Below are 15,020 nucleotides of genomic sequence, written 5' to 3'. Positions count from 1 at the left end.
CACAATCTTCCGGTCCACCCCCTTCTTCTCCGCCTTCTTCCTCTTCTTCTTCATGCATTCTATTGAGATGCCATGATCTGGTGGCTATTCTCGTTGCCTCGATAAATTCGAGGGTCTTGATGATTCCTGCTTTAGTATGAAGCAGATATTTCATAGTAGGTCGGACTATGGGGTTATCCTTATTGAGGGTTTTCCTTGCCATTTTATATAAAGGACAACTGAGCAGAAGATGATCAGGAGATTCCTTTCCCCCACATCTACAATTGTCATTAGAGGAGATACCGAATCGTTTCAAATAAGATTTGAAGTATCTGTTGGTACGAGAAGGATACGGAAGACGTAGCACCCACGGATTACGTAGGTCCTGTATGTCTAATTGTATTCTGTCTAAAGAGCTAGCTACATATTGAAAGTAGTAAGTCTTATATAGACTTACTAAAAGAGCTAGTCTCTTTCGCGTTCGCTTAGTTCTTTATTACAGTAGTAATTGAATTGAAGTCATTCACTTCGTTCACACAGTATCCGTGTCCAATTTTGAGTTGGAACAGAGCACAGATTGTGCTTCTTTTGATGTTTCCTGGAATTCTGATTTTTGAGCTGATCTTCCAGGGGTAGTTTCTTGAATATGTTGACGATGGTTGATGAAAGTTGTTAGTGTTAAGGATGGCTATCCAGTTCTCTGATTTCATTCTTTTTATATCCATTCCAATGGAGGCATAACTGGTTTCGTGAGATGAGGATGGTATTTTGGTCGCCTCTTTTGCAAGAGAATCAGCTAGCTCATTTCCTTGTACAGATGTATGTCCGGGGACCCAATTGAGAGAGATTTCGGCTCCTTTATTTTGAATAGCTTCCGCAGCTTTTATAGCTTTGATTTGGCATGATTGACCAGGTGAATCGGAGGGGGTTTTCAGCCGGAATAATCCTGCTTGATTATCTGAGTATATCTTGAACTTGTTTCCTGGTTGAGCTATTGAATTTGCGTATTCGATCGCTTTAGTAACTCCTAGAAGCTCACCGTTATAGACAAGCTGATTCACGCCTATATTGATAGTCTCTTGATATGAGTTTCGGCCATTTGGTAAGATGACTACTATCCCGATCCCAACCCCTATTCCCTCTAGAGTGGATGAGGCATCAGTGTATATGGTAATGGTATTTTTGCATCTATATTTGAAAGCCAGATTATGGATCATCGCAGCTTCTTCTTTTCCTAATTTGCTGATATTGACTCTATATGGAACTTCCTTCTTCCAAGGAGGGAAGTAGAAATGATGAATTCTTTCCAAAGTGAGGGGATCGAAGTCTTTCTGGATTGAGTTTTTGATCTTTTCGAGTTGAGTAGGTTTTAATTGCTTTCTTTGAGGGGTTGCAACTACATCTTGATTTTCCTTTTCTGTAGCCAGCTTTGTAGCTATTAAATTGACAGGATGAGAAGGGGAGATTTTCAATAATCTGAAGGCGTATTGTTTGATTCCAGCATTTAGCCTTACTTCTGGAGGGCACAATGCGGCTTCTATTTCCATTGGTTTTATTGGTGAGGTTTTGAATACTCCTAGGATTTTTCGAAGGGCGAGGTTTTGCAAGGATTGAAGGATTTTCTTGAATTGGTTTTGCCCTTTCCACCATAAAATTGAACCGTAGTCAGCTATGCTGGTGACGCATGCCATATAGAGCTGTCTCATTGCCTTGGGACTAAGGCCTTTTTCAGAATTAGCAAGTCTAGCCATTCGGTAGAATGAGGTTTTAGCCTGGGTAGCTCGGATTGTGACATGTTGTTTGAAACTGAGGCCAGGGTCGAACCATATGCCTAGCCATCTGACTAGTGTTGAGGGTTGAATTATCTCCTCGTTCGGAAGCTTGATTGAGGCTGTCTTCGTATCTTTGGATATAGAGAAGTGTATTAGTTCCGTCTTCGCTAGATCAAATTGAATAGCATTTTCTTTGCCTAGAGCATATATCTGTTTAGTTGCTTTTTCGAGAGAGATGATGTTCTTTTTTCAGGATGTGAAAATGTGTAAAGCTATATCATCTATATATGAGAGATATTTGATTGAATTTGCTGAGAATAGATCTCGAATATAAATTAAGAAGAGGATTGGCGAAATAGGGCTGCCTTGGGGGATCCCGGTATTGATCGGTTTGAAGGTTTCAATTTGGCCATCGAATGAGAGCTTGAGTAGCCTTTCCTTCAAAAAAGATGAGATCCAGGCGATTAGGCTGGTTGGGAGGTTTAGGTTCTTGCAGATATCTAATAATTTGTTCATAGATACATGATCAAAGGCGCCTTTAACATCCAGGAAGAGAGTTGAGGTTTTCTTCTTGGATCTTGAATTTCTTTCGATTTCGGTAGTGAGTAAGATTGCTGTGTCGATGGCTGATTTCTTTTGTCTTCCATCCATTTGAGAGTAATGAAGTAATTGCGTAGTCTCCGCTAAGTAGCTAAGCCTTTGAGCTAGAATTCTTTCACTTATTTTGCCAAGGCAATTTAGTAGGGCGATAACTCTATAAGCTTTTGGGGCCGAGTAGTCTGGTTTTGAAGGTTTCTTGAGTATCGCTCCAGTGGCTTGTTTCCAGCAAGAAGGATGGTAACCAAGGTTGATAAGATGACTGAAGAGGGTGAAGAATGCTTTTGGTATTGCTTTGTACGCTTGAATAATGATATCTTGAGTGATCCCATCGGGGCCAGGGGTCTTTCCTTTGATTTTTGCAGAGCACGCGTTTAGGAGTTCGCTCTCTGTGAGATCAGGCCATTCCCATTTCTTAGATTGTTTATAGCTTTCCCAATTGGGCGGTGGGGTGAATGAAGGAGGAGGAAATAGGGTCGATCTAAATGCAGAGCATTTTCCCTCGAAAGAATTTTCTAGTTTAGAGGGATTGGATCGAATATTCGGGATTCGTTCGGTTTGTATATCTTTTGTGTATGATATTGTTTTGAATACGGATTGGGTATCCTCTTTTTCAAGGAACTCATTCCAATGGTTTTTCTTTGCTGTTTTAATAGCTTGGAAGTAATGATTCCTGGCTGACTGGTAGATTTTCTTGAACATATCGTCTTCCGGGTAAATCTTGACGTTCTCAAATGCATTAGAGAGTCGTTTTCGAAGGGCTTTCAGCTCTGGGGACCACCAGGGTTTAGCTCTTTTTGTGGACTTGATTCTCGGTATACTGGTTTCAGCCGAATAAGTGATTATTCGGGTGAATTCTTTTGCAGCTTCATCCAATACTTGTATGTATTGGCTCTTGTCGAGAAGGGAATCAAGAGAGTTGGATTCTGAGGTAGCGATATTAAGGTATTCACTCGAATTTAAGGTGGTTGATATCGATATTTTCGATTTGAGGGTATTCGCGAATTTTTCCCAATCCGCAAGTTTTGTATTGAATCTTGCTGGCTGAGCTATATTCGTTATACGGGATAAAGTGCCCTTTACTTCAAAGAGAATGCTTAAGTGATCTGATCCAAGATCCGGGAGGACTTGCCAATCAGTGATATAGGGAGATACTGAATCTGTGGCTAAAGTAAGGTCTAAGACACTTGGATTTGTCATATGTGTTCGATAAAAGGTGCTCGTGCCTGGTTCGTTAAATAGAATGAGATTGTGATCCTCAAACCATTCGGTGAGTAGGTCGGCATTTGAGCTTTTGTTAGAGAAGGGGTCCCACCAAGGGTGATGGGAGTTGAAATCTCCTACGAGGATGGTGTGATGAGTAAGAGGGGTATTGTAAAGGCATCTTTCGATGGTGTGGCCTTTTTCTTTGGCTTGGTCCGCTTCATTGTAGATATTGATGAGTTGTATTGTATGTTTTCCTTGAGTGATATCAATGATTTGAATATCTGGATCATTAGGGGAGTTGGGAGCTAGGGCTACTAGCGGTTTGAATCCTTTTGAAATGTAGATCATAGTTCGGGGACGCAGGTTCGAAGGATTATTTGGGAGGAGTTGAGAGAAGCTAGAGTGGGCAATAGATCTGGTTGAGGAGAAGTCTTTCTCAGGATTCGAGAGGATCCAGGGTTCTTGAATGACTATGAGATCAATTTTGAGTTCTAAAGCAAGTTGGAGAGCACTTTCGGTTGCTTGAGGGCTCTTGTTTAGATTGATTTGAAGAATGCGAGTATTGTTGTACAGCATTAGTTGGATTTCTTGATGGTTGATAGATATACTTCGCATACTTTCGAGTTGGCTTTGTGTTCTCCTTTACAATTAACACATTTGACACTTAGATGTTGACATGGTTTGCCTTTTGCTTGGCAGATTATACAGAAATGACCGACTGTAGCATGATTATTACTGCAAAGTCCGCAAGCTGGAGGTTTTTTGCAGTATGATTCGTTATGGCCGAATCTCTGGCATCTGTTGCATTGGGATGAAGGAGTAGATGGATAGAATCTTTCTACTCTAACACTAATGCCTGCAATATATAGCCTTTTCTGGATAGCTATATCTGCTTCTTTTTGTGTAGCAAATGCAATGACTATTGCTCCATCTTGTTGTTTGGCTCTCTTGGAGACATTGGTAAGCCAGTAAGGAGTATTCATAATACTGAGCCCTGGATTGAAGGTATTGACTTCCTCTTTGATTAGGTCCATACCTTTCAGACCTGAGAATTCCTGAATTGGGATTTTGTGAATGATGACTTTATGCCAGGGTTTATCGATTTGTATTCTTTCGGCATCAAGGATTTTGTCCCAGATTTCCTTCTTTTCCATCAGGAATTGTGCATTGAAAGGGCTGTTAGTGGTTAGTATAAAATTGCCGCTCCTTGTAGTAGTGATGGCTGAGATGACTGGTCCATTGATTCCTGCTTTCTTGAAGGCTTCGTTGACTTTATTCCTTGTATTTAATGGTGTAAAAAGAGGGTGGCTGATAAATAAGAGGTTTGATGAGGATTAGTCCGTTCTTGGGGCTTCTTCCTTTTGTTCTGTAGTTTTCTGTTTTGTGAGATTTTGCCTTTGTAACTAGGTTCCATTCTCATGAGGTTTTAGTGATAATGGCATAGCTGGCTTTGATTCCAGAGAGCGTTTATTGTGAGAGAGGATCATATGACTGAGAAAGGTTTGAAAGATGGTTGGCTTGCTTTTCGATCCGTTTGGTGGCATTTTCTAGATGGGAGATTTGTGATATGATGATATTTGAGGCTTTTGTGAGTTTTCCTTTTTCAAGATATTCACGAAATATTTCGATTAAGTCTAGGACTTTCGATTGTTCTTCGGTATCCTCTTCCAGGGAGGCAGCTAGAATGAGTAGACTTCTAGCTTTTTGGATAGCTTCTTTTGGTGAGTTGATATGGGGTTCTGAGTGGCTGGGTTGTCGTCTTCGTTTTTTATTGAATTGGAACGTTGGGCGATTGATTGGTGATTTGAATGGATCATCAGAGCTCAAGGTATTGCGTTGTGTTTGAAAGTTGAAGGGTTGGGAGGGGGTAGGACTGGAAAGGATGAATGGCGGGCTATTGTCTCTTTCATGGGTTTGTTCAGTGTGGTTCACTTGGCATGGAGTGCCTAAGATCACTTCTGGGAATTTCGATTGGGTGGTCCCCGTCATTGAGTTCTCTTCCCTCGTAATGGAGGGATGAAGGGGGTGAAAATTTCACGCGTTTTAGCGTGGTTTCACGTGTTTTGGACGTCGACGACAGTATCACAACAACCACTGGTTCAATTTCTTTGGGGACAATTGCGTTCGATTGATGCTGATTTGTTTAGTGCAAATGAGATATAAAAAGGGTGTATTTCGAAAAATAATTTTTCTTCAAAATTTGTTGTGTGTGCCAAAAAAGTACTTAGAATAGAGCCAAATAGCAATCTCTCAATTCAAGTTCTACCATGTCTTCCAATATTGGTGATTGTGTGTATCGTAGCTTTCTGAGACACATCTGGAGACTAGAGCCTAGCATCTTGCAAATCGCAAAATGATTGAAGGACAATGAGCTCAATTCGTATTCTACCACAGCTCCCGCTGAACAAGTGACAAAATTCGTGAGCCCAATTCTAGGTCTTTAACAAGCCAGGAGCCATAGCAGTAAACTCTACCTATCGTTCTCGAGTGCCTACCACTTATGTGACGCTTGTGTTTCGAGGAAACACAACGATCCTGCTATTAGATTAGCTCGGTAAAGGATATCGAACCCTTATGTTGACCTCCTGGGATCTTGGCAGCATATGCATATATATTGCATGATGCATATAAGGAGCAAACAAAACTCAACTTTTAATTCATTCTTTCCTTTTTGGTATACTGTTTGTTTGCTTTCAATATTTTGATTTCAAAGCACTTTAATTCCGAAGGCCGAATACCTAAGCCTATTCCTTCATTTTTTGAATATATACTCGCAGCTTAACTGCTTAGCTAGAGAATCAATCAATTCAATCTGATGCTCTTTCTGGTCTCAATAAACCCAATACCTTATTTTATAGGTCGTACCACGAAATAAAATACTACGAAACATAAAAACTTAGAAACGAAGTTTCCTTACCCATCACTGGGCCCGGGACACATCTATATTTCCAACCGAAGATCAGCGTTTGGCACTTGCGACAATCATGCTTCTTTTGATCTATACTGGCTGTCGACCCGCCGAGCTGGTTCAGGCAGCGATGAAAACCCTGCTGGTATCCTCTCGAGTCCCATAAGCGCACGCAGATGTGGTCTGTGCACACCCTGGTTAAGCACACTTCTGTAAGGTTGGGGTTGGCAGGGAATTGTAAGAGTATCACTGAATTGTAGGAGTATAATCGCAGCCTAACCATGGGGTCCTATTCAGACACAAACTAATTGCTGTCCTCTCCCTTCTTCCTCCTTCCTCCTCCTAATATAAACCCAACGTTCTAGTCGTCGCTTCCACGTGATAACTAGTTGTCAAGTCGAGACGTAACAAGTTACTAGGATTGAATGTAAAAATCAAAGGAAATTCAGTTGATCTAATTGGCTTATAAGCCCTTGTACACTAAAAGTCGTAGCTTGGCGGGTTATGAGGGGATAAGTCTAAATATTTTGCCTCATTGCAAGAAGGAATATAATAGGCTCGATCTTCTCTATTATATATATCGTCGTTCAAGGATGTTTCCATCAGGACAGATCAAGTGGAAAGCTTCGTATTTCCTCAAAGCATCAATCCTTTGGTCGAAATTTCTTTTCGACGACGCTATTGACGCTTGTACAAGAACGACATATACGCAATCAGTTTACAAATATTCACATGAGATGTTCTCCCGCCATCTCTTCAGACTGGGCTGCAATATGTACCGCGTTTAGATTTCCAGAGCCTTCCCTTAGGCATCGTGTGTCTATCGGCTGCTAAGGAGCAGCTCAACAAACAGTGTTTCAAGAAGAAAGAGAGAATATTATCCTTTATACCAACCATAGGAACCTTTTTCCATCCTTACAAACGATAAATAGTGGTAGATACCTGCTCCGACATGCGATTATACGAAAGGCAAGAGCTTCAGCGTTAGCTAGCCATGAAGAAGGAACATATTATTTCGTATTTCCGATGAGATATGAAATTCGGAAGGTTACGAAAGCTATCGAGCAAAGTTTTTTGAATCGATGGTAGTCCGGAATCCAATTGGGTATATTCTAAGATAAATCTTAAAGGAAGATTAAGGAGTAGTATGAATTGTGTGATGGGTTTAGGGAATTGGTGTAGGTATATCTTTCTTTTAGATAGAAAAGAAAAAGAAATGAAAGACTTGATCGGGGGAACAGATTGAAGAGATCTAAATCCGATAGTAATTATGCTAGTGGGATAAATGTATATATTAAAGAAGGCAAATTAGATATAATCAACGTTTATAGTATTCAAGAAACGGCGGATGATAGTCTGGCTTATTGTTGGAATAAGTGGTAGTGGAATAATGTTGATTGTATCCAAGAAACCGAAATCGATAGTTTCATAGATTGCGAAAGTGAGACATATGATAACTAAGTGAATTATTGTTTGGTAACTTCATCGGTTGGATGATCTCTCCACAAATTTCAATCAGTTAAAGAGCTTTTAGAGGTATTATACAATATTATTCAAAGTTATAGATCGTTATTAGAGGATGGAGAGATTCTATATTGGGATATCTTCGAAAATAATATCATTATTATCGAGTTTCTTGTTGAAGATGATCTAAAAGGAAGACTAATTGATTTGGATTTGGCAAAGGAATTGTTACACCTGTTGCGATAGAATGTCACATGACCTTGAAAACACGTGATGGAACGGTGAGGAACGGACGTTCCTAGGAACAATCAGGAACGCCCGCTCCTAGGAGCAACGGCTCCTGACTAGCCATCGGCACAAAGGTCTATATAATCAAGATGGATTTCCTTTGTATAGAGCTTCGTGCTCAAGATCAATCATTTAGTATACTCTACTGTTAGTTACGAATTGTATATCATCATTATCATTATTTAAGTCCCTGCTTAACGCCTAGTTATAAACCACCTCGAGAGCCTAGAGCACTTCCACATGATCTAGACGGCAAACCTCGTAACAACTCGGGGGGTGTTTAGATAGTAATTCTAGACCCGGAGATGAGTATTAATCTGTTAATTAAAAATTCATTTTCTCGTCCAATTTTAGCTTGAATAATAGACAAAGGATTGAAGATGCTTTTAGAATAATTGAGTATTTATATTAAATTCATGATTTCGAGTAGGTATTTGTTACGAGGTTTGCCGTCTAGATCACGTGGAAGTGCTTTAGGCTCTCGAGATGATTTATAACTAAGCGTTAAGCAGGGACTTAAATAATGACAATGATGATATACAATTCGTAACTAACAGTAGAGTATACTAAATGATTGATCTTGAGCACGAAGCTCTATACAAAGGAAATCCATCTTGATTATATAGACATTCATGCCGTATATCCCACCGTTCCCCTCGATTTAAATCGGTGGGACGAGTGGGACCACGTGACCCCTTGTTTAGTCATGTGATACGGGTTTTAGTCGTAACTGAATACCGTTCGTAACAGTATTTGTAACGATACTGTGCTGGAGGCAGCGGCTGCCTGAGGTTTCATCTGGTTGGTAGTTGTGGGTTAAGGCTTTATCACTGGTATTCACTTGGAAGTGAATTCGTTACTAGATCAAGTAGAATGTAGGTAAACTAATTGATAACTAAGTTGAGCACGAAGCTTCTATACTATGAAAATAATGAATGTTTATATACTCTATATCATCTTTGAGGACCTTTGGGACCCTATGAACCCTTCGGTCCTCAAGGTCCTCGAAATCACGTGAATTGGTAAATCGTGACAGTATTCTCAGGGTGTCTGATGTGATATTTTCAATTAGATTGGATATCAAAAAGTTTTTTATAAGCTATATATATATATATGAAGTAGAGGATTATTGTCCCTGATAACAGAACAGAATAGAAAAGTAAGAACAAGTGACTATAAAAGCACTTCACCCTTAACATTAACAATCCTCAAAGCTTCCACCCCCTTCACCTTCCAAGCCGCACTCACCACAACCCCATCGACATCCCACTCAAAATCCAACACCCCCCCCCCTCTAACCCTCAACCCCTGCACCTTCCCCCCAGCCCACTCCCCCGGAATAGCCGGTCCAAGAACCACCGTCCTCATACCCTCGAGCTCCTCCCCCTCCCCCTCCACCCCAACCGGCAAATCCACAACCAACATCCCCAACACCGCCCCCCCAAACCCAAAATTCGCATCAATCTGAAACGGTTCATTCTTCCCCGAATACATACTCAACGCATTCCCTGCAAAATTATTCCCCACCGCCAACCTCAACTCTCCATACGACATCTCCGTATCATTTAATCGCGCCCAACAAGCTGCGCGCCATACTTTTTCCCACCCAGCGTTCGAATCTATAATACCTGGTCCCCGCGCGATAAGCGTATTGCGCACCGCGGTGGAAATGGTAGAGTTGGTGTACCCGGAGAGATAGGAGGAGAGTGAGGAACCGGGGTACCAGCCGATGAGATTGGAGAGGTGACGATGAGTGGTGTTTTCGTAGGCGGGGAAGTAGATTTTCCATTCTTGGATTTGGGTTAGCGGGGATATGTGGAGGCCTTTGTCGAGGGTGGTGAGGGTGCTTTGGAGGGTGTTTTGAAGTGTGTTGTCGGTGCTGAGTGTGCGTGCTGCTTGGAGTGTGCTGGTGAAGACCGCGTGGATGAGTTGTTGGTAGTGTGTACAGCCGAATGTTGTCTATGCATCGTGTCAGTTAAATCTTTATATCCATGACCGGTATCAATCAAGCTGTTAAAAACTCACAGGACCATGTTCAGGCGAAGAACAAGGATTAACAACCAAAGTCCCATCATTAAAATACACATCCTTCTGAAGTTGACTAAGCCAAAACTCAGAAATAGCTTTGAGTAACGGATACCCAGTATTCTTCAACCAAGTTTCATCGCGAGAATAATCGTAATAATCAGCTACATGTTGCATTAACCATGACGCAGCAGCTGGATAATCAGCCCAATACTCATCACCTGTTTTCATACCCGTATGACCAAAAATATTCATCTCATCATGGACAACCCAACCTGGGGCATTATATAATAATTTCGCTGTTTCCGAGCCCCGCGGTGCCCATGTTTCCGCCATGTAGCTCCACAATGCAGATTGCAAATCTCCAAGTCCCGTTTGATCAGCTACCCAATGATTCATTTGGAGATTGATGTTGGAGTGGTAGTCTCCGCCCCATGCATTCGATAATCCATACGCCCATTTCCCCTGGAGATTAGGCGGGAGTGAATTATCTCGTGATGATGATATGAATAGATAGCGACTGTAATCGAATAGGAGACTTTCTAGCCAGGGATCGGTATGGCTATTTTCTGTAGTATTATATGCTGAAATGACAGTTGCAGTTTCTTTGTTTGCTGATCCAAGGGGATCAGGAAGACTTAGTGTGAAAGTGTTTATGAGGGCGGAAAAATCAGCGAGATGATTCTTCCTGAGGGTTTTAAAAGTTTTTGAAGCGGCTTTTGCGACGGTTTTCGAAACGTAGTTGCTTGGATCTTCTCCTTTGAATGAGTAATTATGCGCAGCTGTGCCTTTAGTAGCGTCGTAATTTGTACCAGCCGAGATTACCAGGGATAGAGAATGTTGATTATTAGATGGTATTATGCTGAGAGTTCCTGTAGTATTTGAACAGGAGACCGATTTTGCAGATTCAATGACTCGTGCCTCGGCTTTATAAATCATGCCTATATCAGCTTGAGTAATACCACTGAATAGAGCAGATTTTGAAGATGTTGAACAAGATGATTTGACTAAAGAGCTGTCTGCTTGTAAGTTGTCAAAGTAAATATCGATTCTAGGAAGTGTGGCTGTTGAGTTGACTTGGTAAACGCACACACTGTCTGGGTAAGAACAAAAGACGGCGCTGGTGCTTGTTAGTATTATACCAGGGTCTTAGAATAGAGTTACCAACGTAGTAAAAGAAACATTAGCAGTGTTAAAGGTAGTCGTATGAATTCCAGTACCCAGGTCAAGGCTTCTTTTGTAACCAGTAGCATCAGATATACCTTGCAAAGACACGGATAAATTGCCCAGAACCTGATAACTTCCATAATTATCATCGGAGCCCATCAATGTAGTAACATTTCCGGTGCCATTTCGAAAGATCCAATCTCTGATACCTGGCAATGTGGAAGCCACTGAAAAGTTTGGATTACCGCCATTATAGCTTGCATTCTCAAAGGGCCCACCATTCCACAATGAATCTCTGTTGAGATTAAGTTTTTCGGAACCTGGCTCGCCAAAAGGCAGTGCTGTATTTTATTTAGTATATGAGAAGCATAACACTCTTAAAATTACATACCAGCTAATTGACCATTTCCAATCGGATACGCAGTCCTGATAATATCCACGAAACCCGCCGGCTGAGTCGACCAAAGACTTTTGGCATGCACAACAAGCGAGAGCTGTGAAAGGGATAGAAACGCGATCCAAGAGCTCGTAGGCATTTTGACCACCTGAGCTTACGGAAAAAATCTACCTTATATTTTTTGATATATTCTATTATAACATGCAATGTGGGTGATTATATACGTTTACGGAGGAGCTCGGGGGCAAATAAATGAGGGGTATATCGAAGGAACATTTAGCCGGTTCAACAACGCAACTTTAGCGGGCCTTGGTATCCACCAATCTACCGCCGGATCAAGACGGGGGAGAATCCCACAGGTGCGAAAAAACGGGTGTTTATAAATTGCGGGAAAACTTTGGGCCTAAATATGTCACTATCGTACGGTAAAACTCTGTAATTAATTCGATGTTAAATAACTCAATGGTGAATAGAGAATTCCAATTTCAATCAAACAATTTAGAATATAAGTAATTCTCAAAAACAGACCGAAAGATACCGAAATCGGATGGGATATAAAAGTTAAACATAAGATATACAGCTAGCTAGTATTGATAGTGAATGAAACAAAACTCGCTTACCAGAAAAGGGGAACAGTCAGACAAAAATCGAATTTGTTACACCTGAATGAACACTCACATGTAAGTATCAGAAAAATCGCTACAGAAAATCTAGTTGTCAATACCAAAAAGAATGGCGATGATTAATTTCAAAATGCTTACGCCGGACTGAACAAAAAGCATGCAACAAGAGGCGCGCCGAGCATTCCAACACCAAATTTTTCTAAGGGTTTTATGTCTATCAGCCGATTTTTGGGTACATGTTCAAATTCGATGTAAATGTAGATTGTTGAACAATAATCGAAAATCACCTGCTGGCGAGTGAGAGTAGGGAAATTATCGAAGTATCTGTGTCGAGTAGGATGATAATGTTCTGTGGCAGATAGGTGTTTGAAGAAGGTACAAATTCGTGACATGGTCTGAACTATCAGATGATATATGGCGAATGTCCGAGCTCGCTGGAAGAAGTAGAAATACTCGTCCGAAATTGATACATTCCAGTAGAAAAACATAATATCAACACAGAAGCATGATCACCCTGATATACAAACGCAAGGAAATGTACAAAAGTTCAATACTCTAGAAAACCATTTATTCATCCAAATGCAAGAAACTCCATCCCGTGGTATCTATTTATCGCTCAAAATAACGCCAGTCTGTAAATGACATTCAAGTATCCAAGATCAATAACCAGAGCGTTTAATGCGAGAGGGGACTACACGATCACTAATGATCTCTTCTTCCCCACCTAACTCCCAAACACGCTGCCAGGCAGACTCTACCGTCAAAGGAGCCTCAATATCAAATCCAGAAGAAGTCTCGCCGCTCTCATCTTCTTCCTCTTCCTCGCAGAATTCAAGCTCAAGGTTTCGATTTTTAGGCGGTCTTCCAACACGTCCGCCTCCGACGCGGCCAATTGGACGAGGTGGTGCCAATTCTCCAGTAAAGATATCCTTGACCTGTAATTTTGTAGAGCCACCAACTGAATTGGCACCGACCCTTTCTTCGTGCTGAGGATTTCGACGAACAAGGTAAAGTCCCTCAGCAATATCCATATATTCTTGCCATTGGGCGTCGGTAGGCACATGCTTAGTGTGAGGTGGATATTGAGTACGACCCACGTCGCGAAGTCCATCGGTGAATTTTGAACCCAGAAATAGATCAGGGTGACGTTTTTCCAACGTGTCTGCAAGGAGACCGCCGATCCTGTAGACAATGCACTTTGCAATGCGGGGTCCGGCACTCATGCCATAGTCCGGAATCTTGGTCTTTACATAGAGCCTATTCCATAGTGATGCTAAGGTAATCTTCCTAACAGGAGTTCCATTTCCGATTTCTTCGGCAACCAAGGACAGTAGCATGTTTAAATGGTTGGTTTGTGGGTCGCCCCCGTCGCTAATGGTAGGAGGAGGGTCTAGAATAATAGTGGAGTCGACAGTCATTGGCCCCGGTTCATGCGAAACGTGCGTATTCGCTCTGTCATAAGCCGTCTACCAGAATTAGTTTTGCAGGAGTTAAGCACATAATAGAAGTACATACAGAACATTCATTCCTGAGAAGCTTATAAATCTCTGTATCAGGCCATTTCATGCCCTTAGTGCTTCTGTCTACCCATTTCTCTTCACGAAAAGCCGATAAGAGGAAGAATGCATTTGCATTCTTAGTCAAAACTTCGATGACATCGTCTTGTAACAATCCACGACCATCCTCACGAGCATACTATGATTCAAGGTCAGTATTTGAAGTACAGATTGATCTTGCAGAATTGTTTAAACTTACTTCCCAGCATAGTTCAGCTATGTCATCCTTACACTCCCCAGCAAGTACACGCTCGTAGTAATCGGTAACAAAATGCTTGAGTTCAGCACTTTCTACCATGGAGGTGAAGTGTGCTACGTACTTTTGCGAAGGTTTTAGTTCAATCCAAGATTTAGTTGTGGAATCTTCCACGTATAGAATGATAGCTCCAAGTTCATCTCTCTCGTAAGAATACATTTGGAATTGAATTTGACATTGTGTACCATTTGGTCTCTTGACTATTAAAGGATTAGATGTTGATTTGAAGTTGTCAATGAAGGAAATATCAGATATCAAAAACTTACATTTATATTTTTCTGCATTTTCTACCCAAAGTGCACCCTCAGCACGCAGTTCTAGGCCAAGGACAGAATCGAAAACATTGGCAATAGTCCCATTTTTTTGATAGACAATTGTATCTTGAAGGACCAGCCTCGGTTTGTCATCGACATCCATATGATCGACATTTTCTTCTGAAGAGTTGTTTTGATTTGGTACACCATCAGGCGCGCTAAACATTGTAGATGCTGAACTATTCGTAGCTTCACTCATAGTTTTGTATCTATCAAAGTATAGAAATATTGCAACACGTGACTTAATTTGGTTTGGCGGAGTGAATTGCTAGCAGATTTGAATCCAGATGAAACAATTACCTTCTTCAGCATATGTTTGGATAAGATTTGCTTCCTTCAAATTCAAACTTGATCAAGTTCACGCTGTGGCTTCTGTCGTATTTTCTCGATAAGATCATGATAGTCGGTTAAATGATTTTCCGAAGCTGGTAAATAATTGTTCCAAGCTCCGCTCCGTCACCAATCTTA

At 41.2% G+C, this 15,020-nt stretch overlaps 4 protein-coding genes across 4 annotated transcripts; all 4 read right to left on the bottom strand.

Annotated features, from left to right (window-relative positions):
* Positions 1 to 464: 464 nt before the first annotated feature.
* Positions 465 to 1,670, bottom strand: SS1G_11537 (hypothetical protein; the record flags this gene model as incomplete). Its single annotated transcript, XM_001587494.1, has 1 exon — positions 465 to 1,670. One exon carries the CDS (start codon positions 1,668 to 1,670, stop codon positions 465 to 467), a length of 1,206 nt encoding a protein of 401 aa, XP_001587544.1.
* Positions 1,671 to 2,000: 330 nt separating this feature from the next.
* On the bottom strand, positions 2,001 to 4,708 carry SS1G_11536 (hypothetical protein; the record flags this gene model as incomplete). The annotated part of the gene is made up of 2 exons (XM_001587493.1): positions 2,001 to 4,024; positions 4,261 to 4,708. 2 exons carry the CDS (start codon positions 4,706 to 4,708, stop codon positions 2,001 to 2,003), a joined length of 2,472 nt encoding a protein of 823 aa, XP_001587543.1.
* A 4,679-nt stretch (positions 4,709 to 9,387) lies between these two features.
* Positions 9,388 to 11,942, bottom strand: SS1G_11535 (hypothetical protein; the record flags this gene model as incomplete). The annotated part of the gene is made up of 4 exons (XM_001587492.1): positions 9,388 to 10,173; positions 10,240 to 11,359; positions 11,408 to 11,747; positions 11,798 to 11,942. The coding sequence occupies 4 exons, from the start codon at positions 11,940 to 11,942 to the stop codon at positions 9,388 to 9,390; spliced, it is 2,391 nt and encodes a 796-aa protein (XP_001587542.1).
* Positions 11,943 to 13,085: 1,143 nt separating this feature from the next.
* SS1G_11534 (predicted protein) lies at positions 13,086 to 14,718 on the bottom strand (the record flags this gene model as incomplete). Its single annotated transcript, XM_001587491.1, has 4 exons — positions 13,086 to 13,892; positions 13,942 to 14,121; positions 14,182 to 14,438; positions 14,505 to 14,718. 4 exons carry the CDS (start codon positions 14,716 to 14,718, stop codon positions 13,086 to 13,088), a joined length of 1,458 nt encoding a protein of 485 aa, XP_001587541.1.
* Between the last annotated feature and the right edge of the window lie 302 nt (positions 14,719 to 15,020).

Source organism: Sclerotinia sclerotiorum, genomic scaffold (assembly GCF_000146945.2).
Source record: "Sclerotinia sclerotiorum 1980 UF-70 scaffold_18 genomic scaffold, whole genome shotgun sequence".
Lineage (NCBI taxonomy): Eukaryota > Fungi > Ascomycota > Leotiomycetes > Helotiales > Sclerotiniaceae > Sclerotinia > Sclerotinia sclerotiorum.
The sequence above is the reverse complement of the archived record's forward strand: the minus strand, read 5'-3'. Positions and strand labels throughout refer to the sequence as shown.